The 17,823-nt window shown below is 42.0% G+C and overlaps 2 protein-coding genes across 10 annotated transcripts in view; one reads left to right on the forward strand and one right to left on the reverse strand.

Moving 5' to 3' along the window:
* Positions 1-17,823, forward strand: part of LOC131761437 (elongator complex protein 1-like) — a 447,559-nt gene that overhangs the window by 47,483 nt on the left and 382,253 nt on the right. The gene's annotated exons all lie outside the window — the stretch shown is intronic.
* The window catches only part of LOC131761417 (elongator complex protein 1), a 63,390-nt gene that overhangs the window by 24,862 nt on the left and 20,705 nt on the right, over positions 1-17,823 (reverse strand). For all 9 annotated transcript variants that reach the window (XM_059072213.2, XM_067041005.1, XM_067041002.1 and 6 more), the window contains 17 exons: positions 16,468-16,638; positions 15,568-15,667; positions 13,644-13,826; positions 10,876-10,982; positions 10,444-10,547; positions 9,139-9,192; positions 8,942-9,047; positions 7,968-8,083; positions 7,526-7,599; positions 6,470-6,548; positions 6,288-6,367; positions 4,660-4,797; positions 4,465-4,550; positions 3,993-4,141; positions 3,298-3,421; positions 2,275-2,372; positions 604-805 (listed from right to left, as the gene is read on the reverse strand). In XM_059072213.2, the coding sequence (XP_058928196.1) occupies positions 604-805; positions 2,275-2,372; positions 3,298-3,421; positions 3,993-4,141; positions 4,465-4,550; positions 4,660-4,797; positions 6,288-6,367; positions 6,470-6,548; positions 7,526-7,599; positions 7,968-8,083; positions 8,942-9,047; positions 9,139-9,192; positions 10,444-10,547; positions 10,876-10,982; positions 13,644-13,826; positions 15,568-15,667; positions 16,468-16,638 (1,971 nt within the window). The remainder of the gene's footprint in view (positions 1-603; positions 806-2,274; positions 2,373-3,297; positions 3,422-3,992; positions 4,142-4,464; positions 4,551-4,659; positions 4,798-6,287; positions 6,368-6,469; positions 6,549-7,525; positions 7,600-7,967; positions 8,084-8,941; positions 9,048-9,138; positions 9,193-10,443; positions 10,548-10,875; positions 10,983-13,643; positions 13,827-15,567; positions 15,668-16,467; positions 16,639-17,823) is intronic.

A 17,823-nucleotide genomic window follows, 5' to 3' on the forward strand; every position in this document is an offset into this window, starting at 1 on the left:
CTGATACAGCTAAACTGCCTTTGCTTTCACTCTGCTTATACACTTGGCTTCATTTCTGAAAATTGCTATTATGGTTTCCAATGATCCATTGTCTGTATTTGAACGGTCCCACCCCGAAATTCATCTTTACATTCTCGCAGGGCACGTTGCTACCCAGCTGCACTGTACCAGGTGTACCTGTAAAATGCGAGTTTGGTGAAGGAGGTAGAGAAAAGTGTTAGCCAGATCATTTCCAACTTTGAGTGTTCTCTCACGATTCCAGCTTTTCCCCTTCCCGAGGACCGGAATACAGATGTGGAGAAAATCCACCTTCAACTCTCTGCCTAAGAGATGGCAGATCCGCACCATGGGAGGACTTGTCAGTGCCACGAGAGAGACAAGTAAACTGCTTTCTTTATTGCGCCATTGTATCTGGGGAACTCTCGTAGCAGTTCAACTTTGACTCTACCTAATAAGCCATTCCAAATTAACCTTTACCCGCGCACATGACATGGCACCAAGGTGTGCTGCCCCCTGACACGTGTCTGCAAAACTGCCAAACAAAACCACAGAGACACAAAGCCATTAGAGAAGTTAGCTGGGAGAACCTAATGGCGTGTTTACCTGCCAGAGTCCTGCCCAGGCCAGCCAGCTGGTCTCTGGTCAAGTGAAGCTGGGCCGCCACACAGAGCGCTTGCTGCCAACTGCCACAAGCCAGAAAGGCGCTGAGAGCTTTCTCGTGGGCACCACAGCGGGCAAACACGAGCCCTGCTGCCTCACAGAGGTGCTCCTGCAGCAGGTGTTCCCCGTAAGCAATGCTGATGTCCTGGGACAGGAAGAGACAAAGGGTTGGTGAGCAGAGGTGGTAACTGTTGTTTTCAATCTCCAAGGGAGGCTGCCTGGGTCATTATACTTGAAACTCCCTGGAAGACTTAGAGAAACCCTGTGGATGGCCAGTGAATTCAATCTTCCTCCCATTCAAAACCTTACTGAGGATGTGCCATGTATCCATCCAACAAATCATTACTGAGTACCGTTCAGGGCAGTGGGAGTAGCAGAGCAAAGCAAAAAATAAAGCCAAACAAGCAAAAACAACAAACACCAAAACAGTAACAGGAGCCACTCCCAAGGTCCTGCTCTTGTGGTGAGAGAGTAAGGACTTATAAACACACTCTCGTCGACAGCATAACGGCAGATAGTGGTAAAGGGACAGAGCGATGGGAGTGCTATCTCAGAGGGCTTGGAGGAGAAGCAGCCATGTGAAGGGTTGCAGGACAGTATTCCACACCAAGAGCACAGAAAGCACCATGGCCATCGGGCAGGAATGGGTATGGGATGCACAGGAAAGAATAACAAGAAGGCTGGTATGACTGAAGCACAGAGAGCACAGGACACGGACAGATAAGGCAAATGAGAGCAAAGAGTCAGGCTGTGGCCAAAGTCTCTATTCCCCAGGCTCAGTATTAGGCAGGGAAACAGAGGGACATAACACGGGGTCCCAGCCCTTAAGGAAACCCACAGGCTGGTGGGGCAAAAAATCAGTAGATAGCAGATTGATAAATGCCATCCCCAAGGTAAGAACAAGGTGCTCTGGGAGTTCAGTGTCTGGCACCTCAGCCAGGAACGGCTTTCTGGCAGAGGAGACCCGAGAGTTTAGAAGGGCAGCAGGGCCAAAGGAAGTGGAGGTAGAGGGCTGGCAGAGGCAGCTGATGCTAAAGAAGCAGGCAGGGGCCAGATCACAGAAAGACGTGTGCAATTTGTGGACAAACTGAAAATGGTGGTGATGATGGCACAGGCTCCATATCCCAGGTCGGCCACCTCACGTCCCAGGTCCTCAGGCAAGGTGGTTCCTCACTGGAAAATTGTGCACAACACCTTCCAGGTTGTTGTAAGAGTTATAATACATTTAGTTGGTAAGCAAAGTACTGCATATGAGAAAAGCCACACAGATGTTTGTTCAAACAAACGAACCAAGCTTTATGCAGAAATATATGGGTAAGATCAGCACTCTTCAGGATGATGGCGAGGTTGGGCTGGAGGAGGGGCCGGATGGAAGCTGCCACGGTATTTCCCAAGGAGGATCCAGAGACCACGCCCAGGTGTCTGGCCTGGGTAAGCCCTTCAGAAGAGGAACAGGCCCGGGCCTTTCTCCCAGATAAGAAGTTCAAGATGAGGCTAATTAGTCTGAAGACAAACCTTGAAACCAAGGGCAGTGTCAGGGACTCAGAAGCCTCATCCTTTTCCAACTAAAGCACAAAGCAAAATCAGGAGAGCCTCATTTCACGTGCTACACACCTTGTACTGCTGCGAGTTTGGTGGATATAACTTCAGAGCTTCGTTATACAAGTTTTTATCTTTTATTAAGTTTAAGCATTCTGGGAAGTACTCCGGTCCTAGAGGAATAAGATTCACACACACACAAGCTTGAGACTTGGGAAGCATAACGGATTTCATTTCTACCAATGGTCCCTACATGAAATCAACAAGGGACCTTTTTAAGACCTGCATAATTAGAGTATCTGGAGAGCGGGAATGCAGGAGTGTGAGCTTTAATGAGCGCCACTGCGGATTCTGAGGTATGAGAAGCACCAACTGGAATCAGAGTTCTACTTAAAAGGAATTTTCCACCACCCCTGATGAGTGACCACCCAGCCCAGTGTTTGCTCGGCCTCCTTAGTGAGAAACACCTGGGGAGCTTATCAACCATACACACGCCCGAGGCCCGTCCCAGCCCAGCTGAACCAGATTCTCCAAGGAAGCCAGAAGCCGAATGCTTAACAAGCACCCCAGGTGACTCTTCCTTGTCCCCGTCGCAGCCCTTAGGAAAGAGTCATAACTGCTGAAGCCTGAGGCTCCAGTACTGGTCAGGGACGGGGTGAAGCAGAACACCCGGCCTCGTGCTGCTTCGACTCCGTATCACTGCCAGTCAAAACTGTGTCAGGGCACTGCCAGTAGGCACGGCCACGCAGACAGGCTGGGTTTCCTTCAGGTGTCTGCAAACACCACGAGAGGAGTGAATTATCAACCAATTTTGATTTTAAGACACTGAAGTGAATTTCGAGGATGATCACTCTTGACTCAAAAGCATCTGCTCTACCTTCTTAGCTATGGAGCTCCTCCTGTTCATTCAAAGACATTTGCTTTACCCTCAGCTTTTTAAAACATATGATAAGAAGGTGCGTGTACGTAACTGTTAACATTTTCAGGTGTGGAAATTGAAATCAGTCTGTCTCAACTAACATTTGATTGCAATTTATACCCTACCTAGTTCCAAAGAATATTTTAAGTAGAAATCAACATACTAACCCTCACACTTACCACATTTGCTGAGGTGGCCAATGGCTTTTTCATACCGTTTCAAATATTTGTCTATAGTGAACCGCTGATAATTCGTTTCCATTTTCTTAAGTGTATTTAGAAATGGAAGGTATTCTTTGGGATCCTAAAAATTAAAAAAAAAATTTTTTAAGGATAATTTTATTGCTTGTGATTATATTACTTATAAAAATAAACATATAATAATTATTGCAATGAAACAAAAGCTACATCATTTAAAAATATGTAATGTATTAATATATTAATTACATATAAAACCAAACTACATAAAACCACTTTTGGTAAAAATGCCTTAACATATGGGCATATTCTCCAGGTTCCCAATTTCCACTGGAAAAAGAAGCTACATGATAGAACTAGACTGGAATATGAATCATTTATTATATTTCCTTTATAAGAGAAGAATTTGTTCACACTTATGCCTGTAAACTTAGAAATAACCCAGTAATTTTATTTCAATTGCTCAACCTAGCAATCAGAACACTTTGGTAAGCCCAGAAGAGCGACAGAGAATGAGCTTGGAAGTATGGGCCCTGGAGACTCACAGATCTGCCTCGAGGCCTGTGCTCACAGCCTTAGGATCAGACCAAACACGGCAGTGTCAGGAGCACTCTTTCATACTACCATGTTCACATACACAAAAATGAGAAATATGTCTAAGTAGTAACTCCACATACCTTCTGTGACTTCTCAGCTACCATGAGGACCAAATCAAAGTTATAGGTCCCAAGAGAATGATCATATAATTCATTAACATCTACAAGAAGCAGCAAATACTTCAGGGCCTCTTCAGCACTCACAGCATCAGGAACAGGTGCAGCACTTCCTGTCAGTGTGTAAGAAGACAAAACAGAGCAAAACCATTTGGGGAAAAAACCCACACAACACCTAGCAACATAACCCAAAAGACAAAGCAATACGTTTTCCTGGCAGAACTGGACACAAGATGAATATGTTCTTTTGACTCTTTTGTACAAGCTTTATAGGGCAGCATTCAAAGAAATGGACCCAGCTCTTAAAATGGAGACCAAAAAGCCACACGCTAAATCAGCGATGTGACCCTGGTCCTGGTCAGTGGGATCTCCAGAAGACCGAAGACCTGATGTCAGTCGCGGTCCCGACACACACACTCTGTCAACATGTCTCTACCTTGAAGCTCGTGTACCTTCTGCAGCACAATTTCCAGTTCTGGGGTTGTTTTTTTCACATGAGAGGTGAGTATGGATAGGCAGTACCTGAAGTAGTAAGTGAAGTACACCAGAATAAGAACGATGAGCAAGCTGAAGAAAAACAACTACACACTTCTGTTACTCCAAAGATGCCAACTAATGACAGCACACGTACTTGTGAGGATTTATGTTCTCCATGGCTGCTCTCATAGCATCGCAGACAAGGTCTACTTTTTTCCCATCAGGATCACTGGACAGCTGGACAGTGCTGGTAACTGGTGGAGGGTACATGGTTTTTGTAACATCTTCTTCCCTAAGAACAAGTGTGTATTACAAGGTCACTAACTGAACACAGGTCCCAGCTGTGTTAACATAACATATATGCTGGAGTGCTGATGAGATAATAAATAAAAAATGGCTTTTGGAAGACAGTTTAATTCTAAAAATATTCACATATGGTGAAAAATGGAAAAACTTGCTGAGAAGTGGAAACATGTCCACAGAAGACTTGTACGTTAATGTTTACAGATGTTACATTCATAGCCCCAAACTGGGTACAGTCCAGGTGTCCACCCACAGGAGAATGAGGAAATAAACTGCAGTATATTTACACTATGGCATACTACTCAGCAATAAGAAAGGATAAACTAGTGATACATGCAAAAACATGGATGAATCTCAAGATAGTATACTATATGATTCATTTATATAAAGTTCTTGAACAGGCAAAACTGATCTACAGTGAAAAACTCAAAAAAGCAGTTGCCAAGAGGGTGGGGACAAACAATAAATGAGGAGGGATTTGGGGGAACTTTCTGAGATGAAGGAAATGTTCTCTGTCTTGATAGGGGTCAAGATTACATGGAAGTATACATTTGTCAAAACTCAGTGAATGGTACACTTATAATCTGTGCATTTCATTATATATAAATTTGACGTGCGGGGGGACCCCGTACACAAAGAATATGCTCTAGTTAATGTTATGCAAGGTGAAGTACTGACAGGTAAAGTGGACTGATGCCTATAATTAATTACCTCGAAATTTGTCTAAAGTAAAGATGAAGGGTGGGGACTTCCCTGGTGGCACAGTGGTTAAGAGTCCATCTGCTAATGCAGGGGACACAGGTTCGAGCCCTGGTCTGGGAAGATCCCACATGCCACGGAGCAACTAAGCCCATGCACCACAACTACTGAGCCTTTGCTCTAGAGCCCGTGAGCCACAACTACTGAGCCCACATGCCGCAACTACTGAAGCCTGCGCACCACAACGAAGAGTAGCCCCCGCTCGCCACAACTAGAAAAAGCCCACGCGCAGCAACGAAGACCCAATGCAGCCAAAAATAAATTAATTTTTTTAAAAAGTGCATTAGGAAAAAAAAAATGAAGGGTGGACGGACAGATGGGAAATAGTGATAAAGCAAATACAGGAAAATATGAACTGTAGAATCTAGATGGTGGTACGGGATGCTCACTGGACAATTTTCTCAACTTTTCTATGTTTAAAACTTTTTCATTAAAAAGTGAGAAAAAACTCATTGCAGAAAAAGACATCATTTATTTCAATTAATAGTTTTTATGTACACCTAAAATTAAAGTCAAATAATAATTCTAAATGACATCTTTTAAAGTCTTAGTTTTAAAAGGGAAACAATTGAAAATCCAGTACATGTGGCATCTAAGAGTTAGAGATTTAAAAAAATATATTGAAAAGTAATTTTTCTCCTCTATTTATCTGTCTGATTTCCTTAACCAGAAGAGAGAAAATTATGCATATGATACTCATGAATTATACAAAATACTTACTTCAATTCTGTGAAAAACAAATTAATATGATTTACAGAATCTATCTGTCTTACGAAGGTTTCCACATTTTCAAGAAACACCTACCCAAGAAAAGAATAAAAAAAGGATAAAACATTTTAGTTCAGATCATCTTAGTTCAAGCCTAAGGTAAGCTATGATAAATATCAGATTTAGAATGTTACCTTAGGGTTATGATCATGAATCAGATTGAGATTAATTCTCAGTTTTCTCATGCATTCAAATGCTTCTTTAAACATTAGTCTGTGAAGAGACAGAAAATGGACAGAGAGGGCATTTCATAAAAAGTAAGCTCCCTGGACTCAGCATATTTTCATAATTTTATAAACCAGTTAAAATTAAGACTATAGGGCTTCCCCAGTGGCGCAGTGGTTGAGAGTCCGCCTGCCGATGCAGGGGATGTGGGTTCGTGTCCCGGTCTGGGAAGATCCCACATGCCGCGGAGCGGCTGGGCCCGTGAGCCATGGCCTCTAAGCCTGCGTGTCTGGAGCCTGTGCTCCACAACGGGAGAGGCCACAACAGTGAGAGGCCCGCGTACCGCAAAAAAAACCAAAAAACCATAAAAACAAAAGTAAGACTATAACCCAACTACTACTGGATTTCTACTCTGAAATCATAGAATGAAAAAAATCAGGTACCAGATTCATTTACCTTCCTAAAAGGTGTGATTTAGTCATCATGGCCGGTTGAGGACTATATCCACACACACGCATACAAGAAAATCATTATGGAACTTAGAGTTACTTTCTTTTTTAACAAAATGTTAGTAAACATCTTTCCAATATGAAGTTTCCCCCAAATTCAGAGATTCAAACAATGGATCATTTCCTTCACAACAGTGGCTCAGGCATTTTTGGGTCATAGGCCTTTTTATAAGTCTGCTGAAAGCCTTGGGCCTTCTGCCCAGACAGATACACATAGACACAGGATGGTGCAAAAATTCCCTGGGTTCACAGGCCATCTAAAGCCTATATCGTTCCCCTTAGGCTAGGAAGCCTTGTTTCGTACAATGAGCCTCATGATTCCTTCTGCTAGGAATGTTTATTACACCATACGATATAAGAATCAAAGTGTGAGAAAGAGCCTCTGAGAATCTGATTGAAGATATATGTAATGAAAGATTTAAAGACTTTTAAGTTTTAAAAATCTTAATGGAATACTTGCTGTCTTCACACATAAGTCATAACAATAAGCTAACTAATCATATACATGGTACTTACTTGTCCAGCCACTTCCGAATTTGAGCTAAAACCAGGGCTCGATGATGAACAACTTCTAAGTTTCCCCTTGGCATCTTAAAATAAATAAATTAAATCAATAACATTTTTAACTAAATAGAAAAAAAATTAAATATCCAGGATATACAACTTTACCTAACTCTTCTTAGAGAACTAACACAACACTGTAAAATGAGCATACCTTTGGCAAAATTTATTTGTGCTCAAAATTTATTTTGACTTTTAAGAAAAGTTTCCCTCTTAGCCTTACTGGGCAGAGCCTGAATTAACACTCCTTTGTATAAAGCTAACAGAGAACTTAGGAAGGAAAGGCTGATAATAAATTAATACAAATGATAAGACAGCTTAAAATATAATCCACAAGAATTATTTCGTATTTACTGTCAAATGATTATCAGAAACATAGCCTGAAAAATCAGCTTACCTGTAATATAAGCTTTGTGTCCTGGGGCACAACAGTGACAATGCGTGAACCCCTCTCCACCTTCCGCAGGGATTCCCCATTAGACACGTGGCTGCTGCTCAGACCTGCCTGTAATGCTAAAGACACCATAGGCTAAGCCTTAAGAATCACTCTCAGGACAAGCCACTCTCCATTAACTGCAGCTGAAACTGCATGTTACCCAAAGTAGAAGGAAGCAATTAACAACTAAGCCGCAGTGCTCTCTCACTCAGCCGCCTCAAGACCATTAGCCCCTCTGATAAACAATCTTATCCCAGAATTTTGTGCTGTCTCACAGAGCCCTCATGCACGTGCCCCTACACAACTTCTCAACTGATATGAAAACACAGGGAGGACTGGGCACCTTCTCTCGGTCTTAGTGTACTGATAAAGCTACGATCGTATCAGTGAAAGATGCCCTGTTTCCAAGTTATCAATAGAAGCAAAGAAAATAAGTGGGCTTTTTTTTTCATAAGAAAATTGTGTGCATGTGCACACATACACACTGGGTGGGGGGGCATGGAACACAGGGAAAAAAATGCGGCCGATTTCCTACGAACCATGAGATGGAGTCCTTCAGATATACAATGGAGGGTTGCCACAGTGAGAAAAGGAAGATTACAAAGAAGATTGAGCATATTGCCAGTTTGGTGCCTACATGGTAATTCAAAGTAAAATATTAGTTATATTAAAAAATTTCCTGAAAATTGTTTGTTTACCTTAGGATGTGCTGCTTAAGGAAGGACCTGCTTCTCTTTGCTAATTGGTGTGGAGTGATTCAACTGAGATACCATGTTGAGATTAGGGGCTCAGTAAATGAACTTGAAAAGTTTTCTCCAGTCTAGGACTCCACGATAAAAAGCCAAAGTATGCAACAATCTTAACTCATCAAGACTTCAAAGGACAAAGGATATTAGAACAGGGACTATTTTCTATTTTATACACTGAAAACTTACTTTTCAATGACACATCTCTCAGGCAAAAACACTGGCAAGTATGGGAATGAGTCGTCAACAATAAAAACTCATCATATACTGCAAATGATGTGATATTTGAAGCAACCTACAAAAGCCAGGGAGGCAGAGAGGAGAGTTAGCTATATTACTTGGAGCCAAGACCGAAAAAGATCCAGTGTCAGAACAAGCCTTGATACCTCAGTGTCATTGATGAAAAAGCGACATCTATCAGTCAGACCAAGGACACATTCCTGCAAAGAAATAAAATATGAAATTACAAACATTTCTAGCCAAACTAATTAAACCAAACTTTTCTATTACATGGTTCCATTGCCCTATGACTTCACATCTAGGTCCTTGTAATGGGGACTGAAGATGCCTAAGATGTGGCTGGTCCAGTGCAAAGTGTGCTACGACGCCATCCAGCGCCATCAGCAAGCCCTGCCGTTTCTATCTCCTACGCATGTCTCAAACGTATCACCTTTTGGCCCCTCACTGCCTCCACTCACAGCCACTTCCACTCTCCTCCCTTTCAACCTTCCCTCTACTGGGCAGCCAGGATAACCTTTCAAACCGTGAAGCACATCACACTACTCCCTGATTAAAAATCATCAATTTCCAATCTATGTTAAATGAGCAAAGCCACACTCCTTCCCATGGCCTATCACTAAGGTCTACCCATTGCTTCCATTAGGTTCCTTGAATAAGCTGAGCTTTTCTAAGCTCACAGTATGGATAGTTCCTCCTCCCTGGAACACTCTCCCTTTCTCAGAGATAGACTTTCTTTTTCTTCACACTCAGCAATATACACCACCACCTCCTAGAGGCTTTCCCAGACCACCCAAAGCTGGTCTCCCCATCCTCACAGCCACCATCCTCTAACTAGCCTCAAACACTTCTCTATTCTCTACCATTACACCCTGCTCATTTACTTCTTTCTCCTATCAGAAGGGACAGCCATACCCGTATTCATAGATTAAAAATTCCAGAAGGGCAGGAATTAGTCAGCTGTTTGGTTTTGTAACCACTGTATCCTACCCACCGGCCACAATTATAGGCATTCTAATGTTTGATGAATGATAACCTACTGAATACTAGTTTCAAGATTACATTTCTGTTGTCCCCCAAAGTTACTTATAAAACTAACTTTGAATGTTTTGTACAAATGGGGGTACATTTGCATGTACCCCCATTTGTACAAAACATTCAAAGTTAGTTTTATAAAATACAGTTGCATTTTTCTATTTTTGAATTTATACTTCCAAGGAAAGGAATCAACTAACTACTACACGCCAGGCAATCTCTTAATCCCATTTCAGAGATTGAGAGGCTGAGGCTCAGGAAACTTCTCACTGTTGAGAGTGAGTAACTTCGCATTGTTGCCTTGAGATTTAGTGGATACTCAGGTCCACCTCCAAAGCACACACTCTTTCTACTTAATGCTAATCAGTTCCCGGGTCACTGCTCTGAGTGGTAAGTTTTTCTGCCTTGTGTTTACTTACCTCTCCTCCAACCATGGCCAGTTCGGTCTGTGTGCACGGATAAGGAAATCGAACAGGAAGTCCACCAGGGTCCTTCCATGGTTCAAGAGCCAGAGAGGGTGATTCTGCAGGATTGGCAGATGAGGTTTATCAAGAGCTGATCTGCTCTTCGTAAAAAAAAAACTGTTACATTAATGCTTGCTAAAATACTTAACATGCAATTTAAATCACTTTTCAAATGTGTTTTGGAAACTCAGTAAAGTACTCCAGTTCATTACAAGAGAAAATACAGGGAGAACACACCTGCTAATTCCACCCTATAGATTAGGGTTTTTCTGGGTCGTTGAAAGACCTAACAATCACCGCAACACTGATAAGATACAAGTATATGTGCTCAAGAATTAAATATCTACGTAAGTCATAAACATGCTTTCCTAACATTTTGACACTCACCCCAAAGGTACTTAAGTATCTGACCACCAGCCACCTGCAGTGCTACTGACTTGGTCTTGGAGTTGCAACACAGACTGATTATGACCCCATCCACTGTCACAGATGAACTGACAAGAGTAAAAAAAAAAAAAGAAGGAAGTGAAGAAAGCATGAACAGACTATTTTTCTCAAAAGTAGTGACATTTCATTGATTTTGCAAAACAGAAAAAGAAGCAATTTTCCTTTGGTTCTGCACTGCCTATTTCAATACAACAAACATAATAAATGCACACACATATGTATATACACACTAATAGATGAACTACTGCAAGCGCAAACCCAGGTAAAGCAATTACCTGTCACATAACATTATTTTCCACAATGTCAATAAGTAGGTGTCTACATTGTGAGGTCATCACTCCTATTCTGGCAGCAACTTTATATAACTTATTGCAACTTATTTAAATTTACTGCATTAAATAAAGCAGTGAGGGCTTCCTTCCCTGGTGGTGCAGTGGTTGAGAGTCCGCCTGCCGATGCAGGGGACGCAGGTTCGTGCCCCGGTCTGGGAAGATCCCACATGCCGCGGAGCGGCTGGGCCCATGAGCCATGGCTGCTGGGCCTGCGCGTCCCGAGCCTGTGCTCCGCAGCGGGAGGGGCCACAACAGTGAGAGGCCCGCGTACCGCAAAAAAATAAATAAATAAATAAAGCAGTGAATCTGTAGGAAAGTGAGCACACTTAATACCTATATTGCTATTATATTCATTCATAGAAATCTGTGGGTCTCCCTTAATGGGAAGAGGGGAATCTGTTATTGCTATTATATTTTTTCCTGAGTCAATGAACCAAGAGTAGACATGTCTTAAAGGAAGTGGAAGAGGTACGATAAAAGTAAATGGTGCCAATGCTAACATCTATTCAAAGAGTTTCAAACAAATCTACAAAAAAACCCCCAAATGCCACAAATTTGGGGAGGATAAGTTATCTGAGAAGTTAAGGGAATAGACTCTGGAGGTGCAATGGCTGGGACTGGATCCTGGCTCCACCTGCATTATCTCAGGCAAGTTACTTAAACTGCTCTGTTCCTCAGCTGTCTCAGCTGTAAAATGAGGGCGCCAACAGTACATACTTCAGAGAGGTGTGGTGAGAAATAAGTGAGTTAATATAGGAAGAGCACTTAAAAGAGTACCTTTTACAAAGCACAAGCTATAGTAAATGTAAGCTATAAGCTGATTGGGGGACTATATATTCATCAAAGACATTAACATTTTGTATGAACAAAATAGTCTTCTTTGAGAAACAAAAGTCAAAGCAGCAGAAATACATTTTAAATGACTTCTCACTTCCTTTATAGCAAGTGAGATGACGGCATTTACCTTTTACAAGATAATGATAAAAAAATTTCAAATTTGAAGTAGCGGAAACATGCATAATTTAGGCATTTCTAATGTAAATTGCTGTTTTCCAAAGGAAGCCCCTGTTAAGTCTGCATGCAGCTAGAACATATTCTGCATCCAGACATAGTCACAAAACCTTTAAAAATATGAAGCATTATTGGGGCTTCCCTGGTGGGCCAGCGGTTAAGACTCCGTGCTCCCAATGCAAGGAGCCTGGGTTCGATCCCTGGTTGGGGAACTAGATCCCATGTGATGCAACTAAAAAAGATCCTGCGTGCCACAACTAAGACCTAGTGCAGCCAAAATAAATCATAAATAAATAAATATTTTTTAAAAAAATATGAAGCAGTATCATTCAAAGACTAGACGTTAATAACTGCATTTGGAATATGCTTCATGCATACAATAAAGAAAGGTTCCTAATTTTGCAACAACGGTTTTCAGAACTTAAAGCTAACCAGCAGAACTTTAATTCCATGTGAATCTGGGGGTTACTATCAATGTACGCCTAAGGTGCCGAGTTCTGACACTGGAAACCTGAGGATTCCTCAGAGCTGTCCACACAACGCTATCTGGTGCACAACAGGGCTTGCAATACAGAAAACAACATTCATTAATGAAACCTGTTACGTGACAAAGATGCAGTCAGGAATCAAAATGAAACTCAGGGCCAGGGAGCTATGAAATGTTAGCAAAGAAAAACAGAAGAGGCTTTCTAGTAATAAATGCAATCAAGTGCCAAACAAAATGTATAGGAGGCCGGAAGAAGTATTTTGAAGTCACTAAATCAAAATAAAGTGCATAGGGCTTCCCTGGTGGCGCAGTGGTTGAGAATCCGCCTGCCGATGCAGGAGACACGGGTTCGTGCCCTGGTCCGGGAAGATCCCACATCCGCGGAGCAACTAAGCCCGTGAGCCATGGCCGCTGAGCCTGTGCGTCCAGAGCCTGTGCTCCGCAACGGGAGAGGCCACAACAGTGAGAGGCCCGCATACCGCAAAAAAAAATAAAAATAAAAAAATAAAGTGCATATATACAGATCTCATAATCGATTTTAATAACTAACAAGGGTAATTAGAGTGGCTAATTCTCATAGGCTAATAATTACTCTGCTGGAATATAAGCTGAATGAAATTTTTTTAACACACTTTAAAAACGTTTTGCGTCATCTCTTGGCACTTGTGCTATTTTTCACCACTTCTTGATATATTTTAGTCTATATTTTGACACGACTAAAAACTAGACTTAACCCTCTTGCTAAGTATGTCTAAAAAGGAAGCCACTGCCCCTCAACCCTGCTCACTGGAAGTGAAAAAAAAAAAGTCCCATGCTCATAAAAAAGCCTAACTCTATCTGCTTATTAACACACGGAATACAGGGAATTGCTGGAATACCTAATGTTGAGCTGCCCCTGCTCGTCGTCCGTCCCAGAAGGGGCCACAGTCAGACGGTGAATGACAGACTGTGGGCTGGACTGACTGCGGCTCACAGCCAGGAAAACGTCTTCCTGAACCCAGGTGAGAAGGCCGAGCTTCAGTGGGTTTACTTCTTCATCTTCACTGTTCTCCAACTGAATTCTGTTTTAAACATCGAAGAATTTTCAAAACATGAATAAAACTTTAACAACACCGAGACTTTCCTGAATGAAGAATGAACCACTTTATACATAGTCAACTCCTAACTATTTGGAGGGACAAAACCTGAGGTAATACCCAATACTAGAAAATCCAAAAATAATGTCTGCCCGGCTTAAGAATACCTTTTTCTAGTATTTAAACTCAAGTATCTTACACTCTGAGATCTTTAGATTTGAAGAGAACATTTCAAGAAACTGACTACACAAGAAAAAGTGACTGCCCCAGGCCCTACATGAATAAACCCCAGCAGTCTTCCGTTGTTACCATTTATCAGCATTCAAACAAGGCTCCAGCAGATATTTAGGTCTCAATTGAATGGATCCTTTCCTAAGCATCTCATCAAAATGACTAATTAGTTTGGGAGATGACTTCTTTGCCGCTAATGCCTTCCTCCTGTAGCATTCAGACACTGGAGGAGGGCCTGTTTTAACTACTTCCTGCGGGAACTCACAATGGCTCCTTCCCGCCTTTCAGCTCAAGCAGCAGATCCTCAGCGGGCACCGAACAAGCTGAGGCACTAGTCGGACCTCCCTACTCAACCAGCTCTCCCTGGACTCAGTCTCTCCACTGCATTCAGCCCCACGCAGGAGCACTCCCGCCTCAGTTCTCACTGACTCTCTTCTGCCCACCACACCCACCATTCTCAATCCTTCTCTGGCAATCCTAAACCTCTCTCTTCTTCAAGGTTCAAAGTAAGTTATTTATGCCCTTCATGAAACCTTCTCTAAATGACATAGAGCTATCCTTCTCACAGTTTTTAAAAAAATGAAACTATATTCTCAATTGCCTCATGCTTTCTAGTTTGCCTTAAATCTGTCCTCTAAACTTTCAAGTCTGTGAAATGAAATAATCTACGCACATGCTCTTTGAAAAACTACTAGGCATTATATAGACAGCTCCCAAATCATACACAGGTAGGAAATATATTCATTTATTAAATATATTGCATATATTGGCATTTAAGAAACATATTATTTATTGTATTCAGTTATTTGCTCATTATTCCCATTAATTTAGAAATAAATAAATGTGCCCAGGAGACAAAGTGCTGCGTCAGTTAAGAACATGGGCTTATTAAATAGAACAGAATCAAACTCTGGGTTCTCACAGAAATGGACTTATAATTAATAATTTGGCTTCTGGGTCATTCTACAATGCCTATAGTGCACCTGAGGTATTCAATTATATCCAACTGTTTGTAGCACTGTTTCAATAGGAAAATGCATTCTGATTTCCAACCCGAGAGCCTCAAAACACAGCAACCAAAAGTTCTGCACTGCAGGATGAGACCAACTAGAGACTGCATTAGGTCAACCGCACATCAACAACGTACGTATCCTCATTTGTGTAAAAGCAAATGCACTCTGCTCCACCATCTGCATCTCCATCTTTCCCATGGGATTCTCCCTGTTGAAAAATCCCCCCAAGGATGTTGGGGGAATGGGTTCTAAGTCAGCCTAAGACTTATGCTCCATTGTCACCCATCAGCATATATGATATTCAGATATATAGGTAACTGACTTATCCAACCAGGCTGAAAAACCAGGGCCCAGGTGTTGTATCTACTTCTTGTTCCACTAAGCAACAGGCGCAGGATAAGATAATAATAGCTGGCTGAATTCAGGACTAAATGCTGGCTGCTTCTGTGCCCAGAGGTCCAAGGCAACTAAGAACCACCTACTTGTAGCTCTTGTCCAGATGAGGTGTTCTAAGAGAAATTTTAAATCCATTTCCACCCACAGCTCCCAGTTTCACTGTAGAGTCTACGCTTGGACTATCACCTAGGAAAAAAAGATGCAAATACTATCATAGTAAACTACAAACATTTTTCCTGATACTAAGGATATGCAGTTCTGCATTTAATGGGTTCTAGAAGATTTAATCCACTTTACAAATAAAGCAATCTAGAAAATAGCCACATCTCAACCTCTTTCTTAAATTAAATTTCTGCCTACCTTTCAGGCTAAGAATTCAAAACTTATTTGAAAACAAGGCTACCACTGCCATGTGCCAGTATAACTTACGATACAACCACAGAATTCACAAATGTCAGGTTCTTCAAGTGCATCAGGAAGGCAACTAGAAACTGACAGCAATGGGACTGTGGAAGGACAACTAGATTAGACGCTAAAACACCTAAGTAGAGGTCCTTGTCCTTTCTTGCTCAAGCAGACTGCAAACCCTCCGGCATGCTGTTCCCTCATCCATAAAACAGAAAAACTCCACCTCTGACACAGCTCCTAGGAAAGCTGTGAGATCAACTGAAAATATGTGCAATGGCAATGTTAAGGATGTAACGAGATACTACGTTCTTTCTAGGGTTGAGAATTATTCTTAAATAACTAACCCTTCAAATTCAACAAAGCAAAAAGAATTCTTCTCATTAGCCAGAGTAGGATTGAACCCCCCCCACAAACACACAAAAAACCTTGCAGGTCAATTAAACATCACAGTAAGAATGATATTAATTATAAACTTCAAAAATTTTGGAAGCCCTAGAGCTAATGCAACACCAAACTATAATTTGCTTTCGTGTAGGAGATTTGACTCAGAACATCCTGATAACAGTTTTTGAACATACCACATTTATAAACAGAAATTTGGTTACTGGCATCTAGGATAGCGAGGTCATTGCTCTTTTTAGGGTGTGCCGAGAACATGACTTGATTTACAGGGTGTGGGAGCAGCAGTCGGTAGGTGCACATGGGAGGAGGAACCACACTCTGCTGGAAGACTGTCACCAATACCCTGTCTGCATGCGAGAGAGAGAGAGGATGAGACATATGGATGTTCAATTTGTAAAACAAGGCATCTGGACAGCACAGCACCACTAATAACGGTGGTAGAAAACATACAGCGATTCTTAAAAGTAATTGTTGGTGTTTTTATCATGAATAAGCTTAAATACAGTGTACAGGAGGAAAGTAAGTGTCAGAGCTCTGTCTATATCTGGCTATTGTCACTTCCAGGCCTATAGCAGTCCATCTCGGGGCTTGGAGTTTCAGGTGCCAGGGACTAGGGCAAGCAGGCCAAAAGGTCAGAGTTCTAGCTTTAAACCTGGGCCTGCAACCAAGCCAGAATAAACCAAAATCCTTAAAGCACTTCCCTGTGCATGGATCTGGTAATAAGGCATATGTGATTAAGTCCTCTATATGGAACATATGATTGTAAAATCAGTATTATGATCATTACATAGAGCATAAATTAATACATCAACTCACGTTACAATCTTAGAAGCAAGTTTTTCTTTAGGTCATCAGCAATAAATAAACTGTCTATTCAGGAAAGACTGACTTTCCCTAGTTTCTTTCCCCTCACTAAACAAAAACCTAATTAAAAAACACCAATCCAGGGGCTTCCCTGGTGGCGCAGTGGTTGGGGGTCCCAGGGGACGCGGGTTCGTGCCCCGATCTGGGAGGATCCCACATGCTGCGGAGCGGCTGGGCCCGTGAGCCATGGCCGCTGAGCCTGCGCGTCCGGAGCCTGTGCTCCGCGGCGGGAGAGGCCACAGCAGTGAGAGGCCCGCGTACCACAAAACAAAACAAAACAAAACACCAATCCAATCCGAGTACTAGGCCGATGTCTGTAACTTAAACTGAAGATACTGGAAAGGTATATAATTAGCAAGCAAATTATACATATAAATTAAATATATATCAAAAAATAAAGCAATACAATGGAGTGGTGTGAGGGTCAATGTAACCCTATGACAGGGCACAAAGACAAGGCTGACACAACAATGCCAGAAGCCTACTATTGTCTTCCTCTCCACCCAGGGTCAGAAATGTCAATGTCTTCAAAGCCCAGACAAGCAAATGTGTAAAGGCCATGGTTGTAGTAGAAAAGGGAGTTAAGGGAGGCAGGGGGAGAGGAGAGACTATGGTTCTCAGGGGAGTACACACCTCGCCTAAGGGCGTTCCCATCCAATTGAAACCAA

The sequence above is a fragment of the Kogia breviceps genome, chromosome 8 (assembly GCF_026419965.1).
Source record: "Kogia breviceps isolate mKogBre1 chromosome 8, mKogBre1 haplotype 1, whole genome shotgun sequence".
Taxonomy (NCBI): Eukaryota; Metazoa; Chordata; class Mammalia; order Artiodactyla; family Physeteridae; genus Kogia; species Kogia breviceps.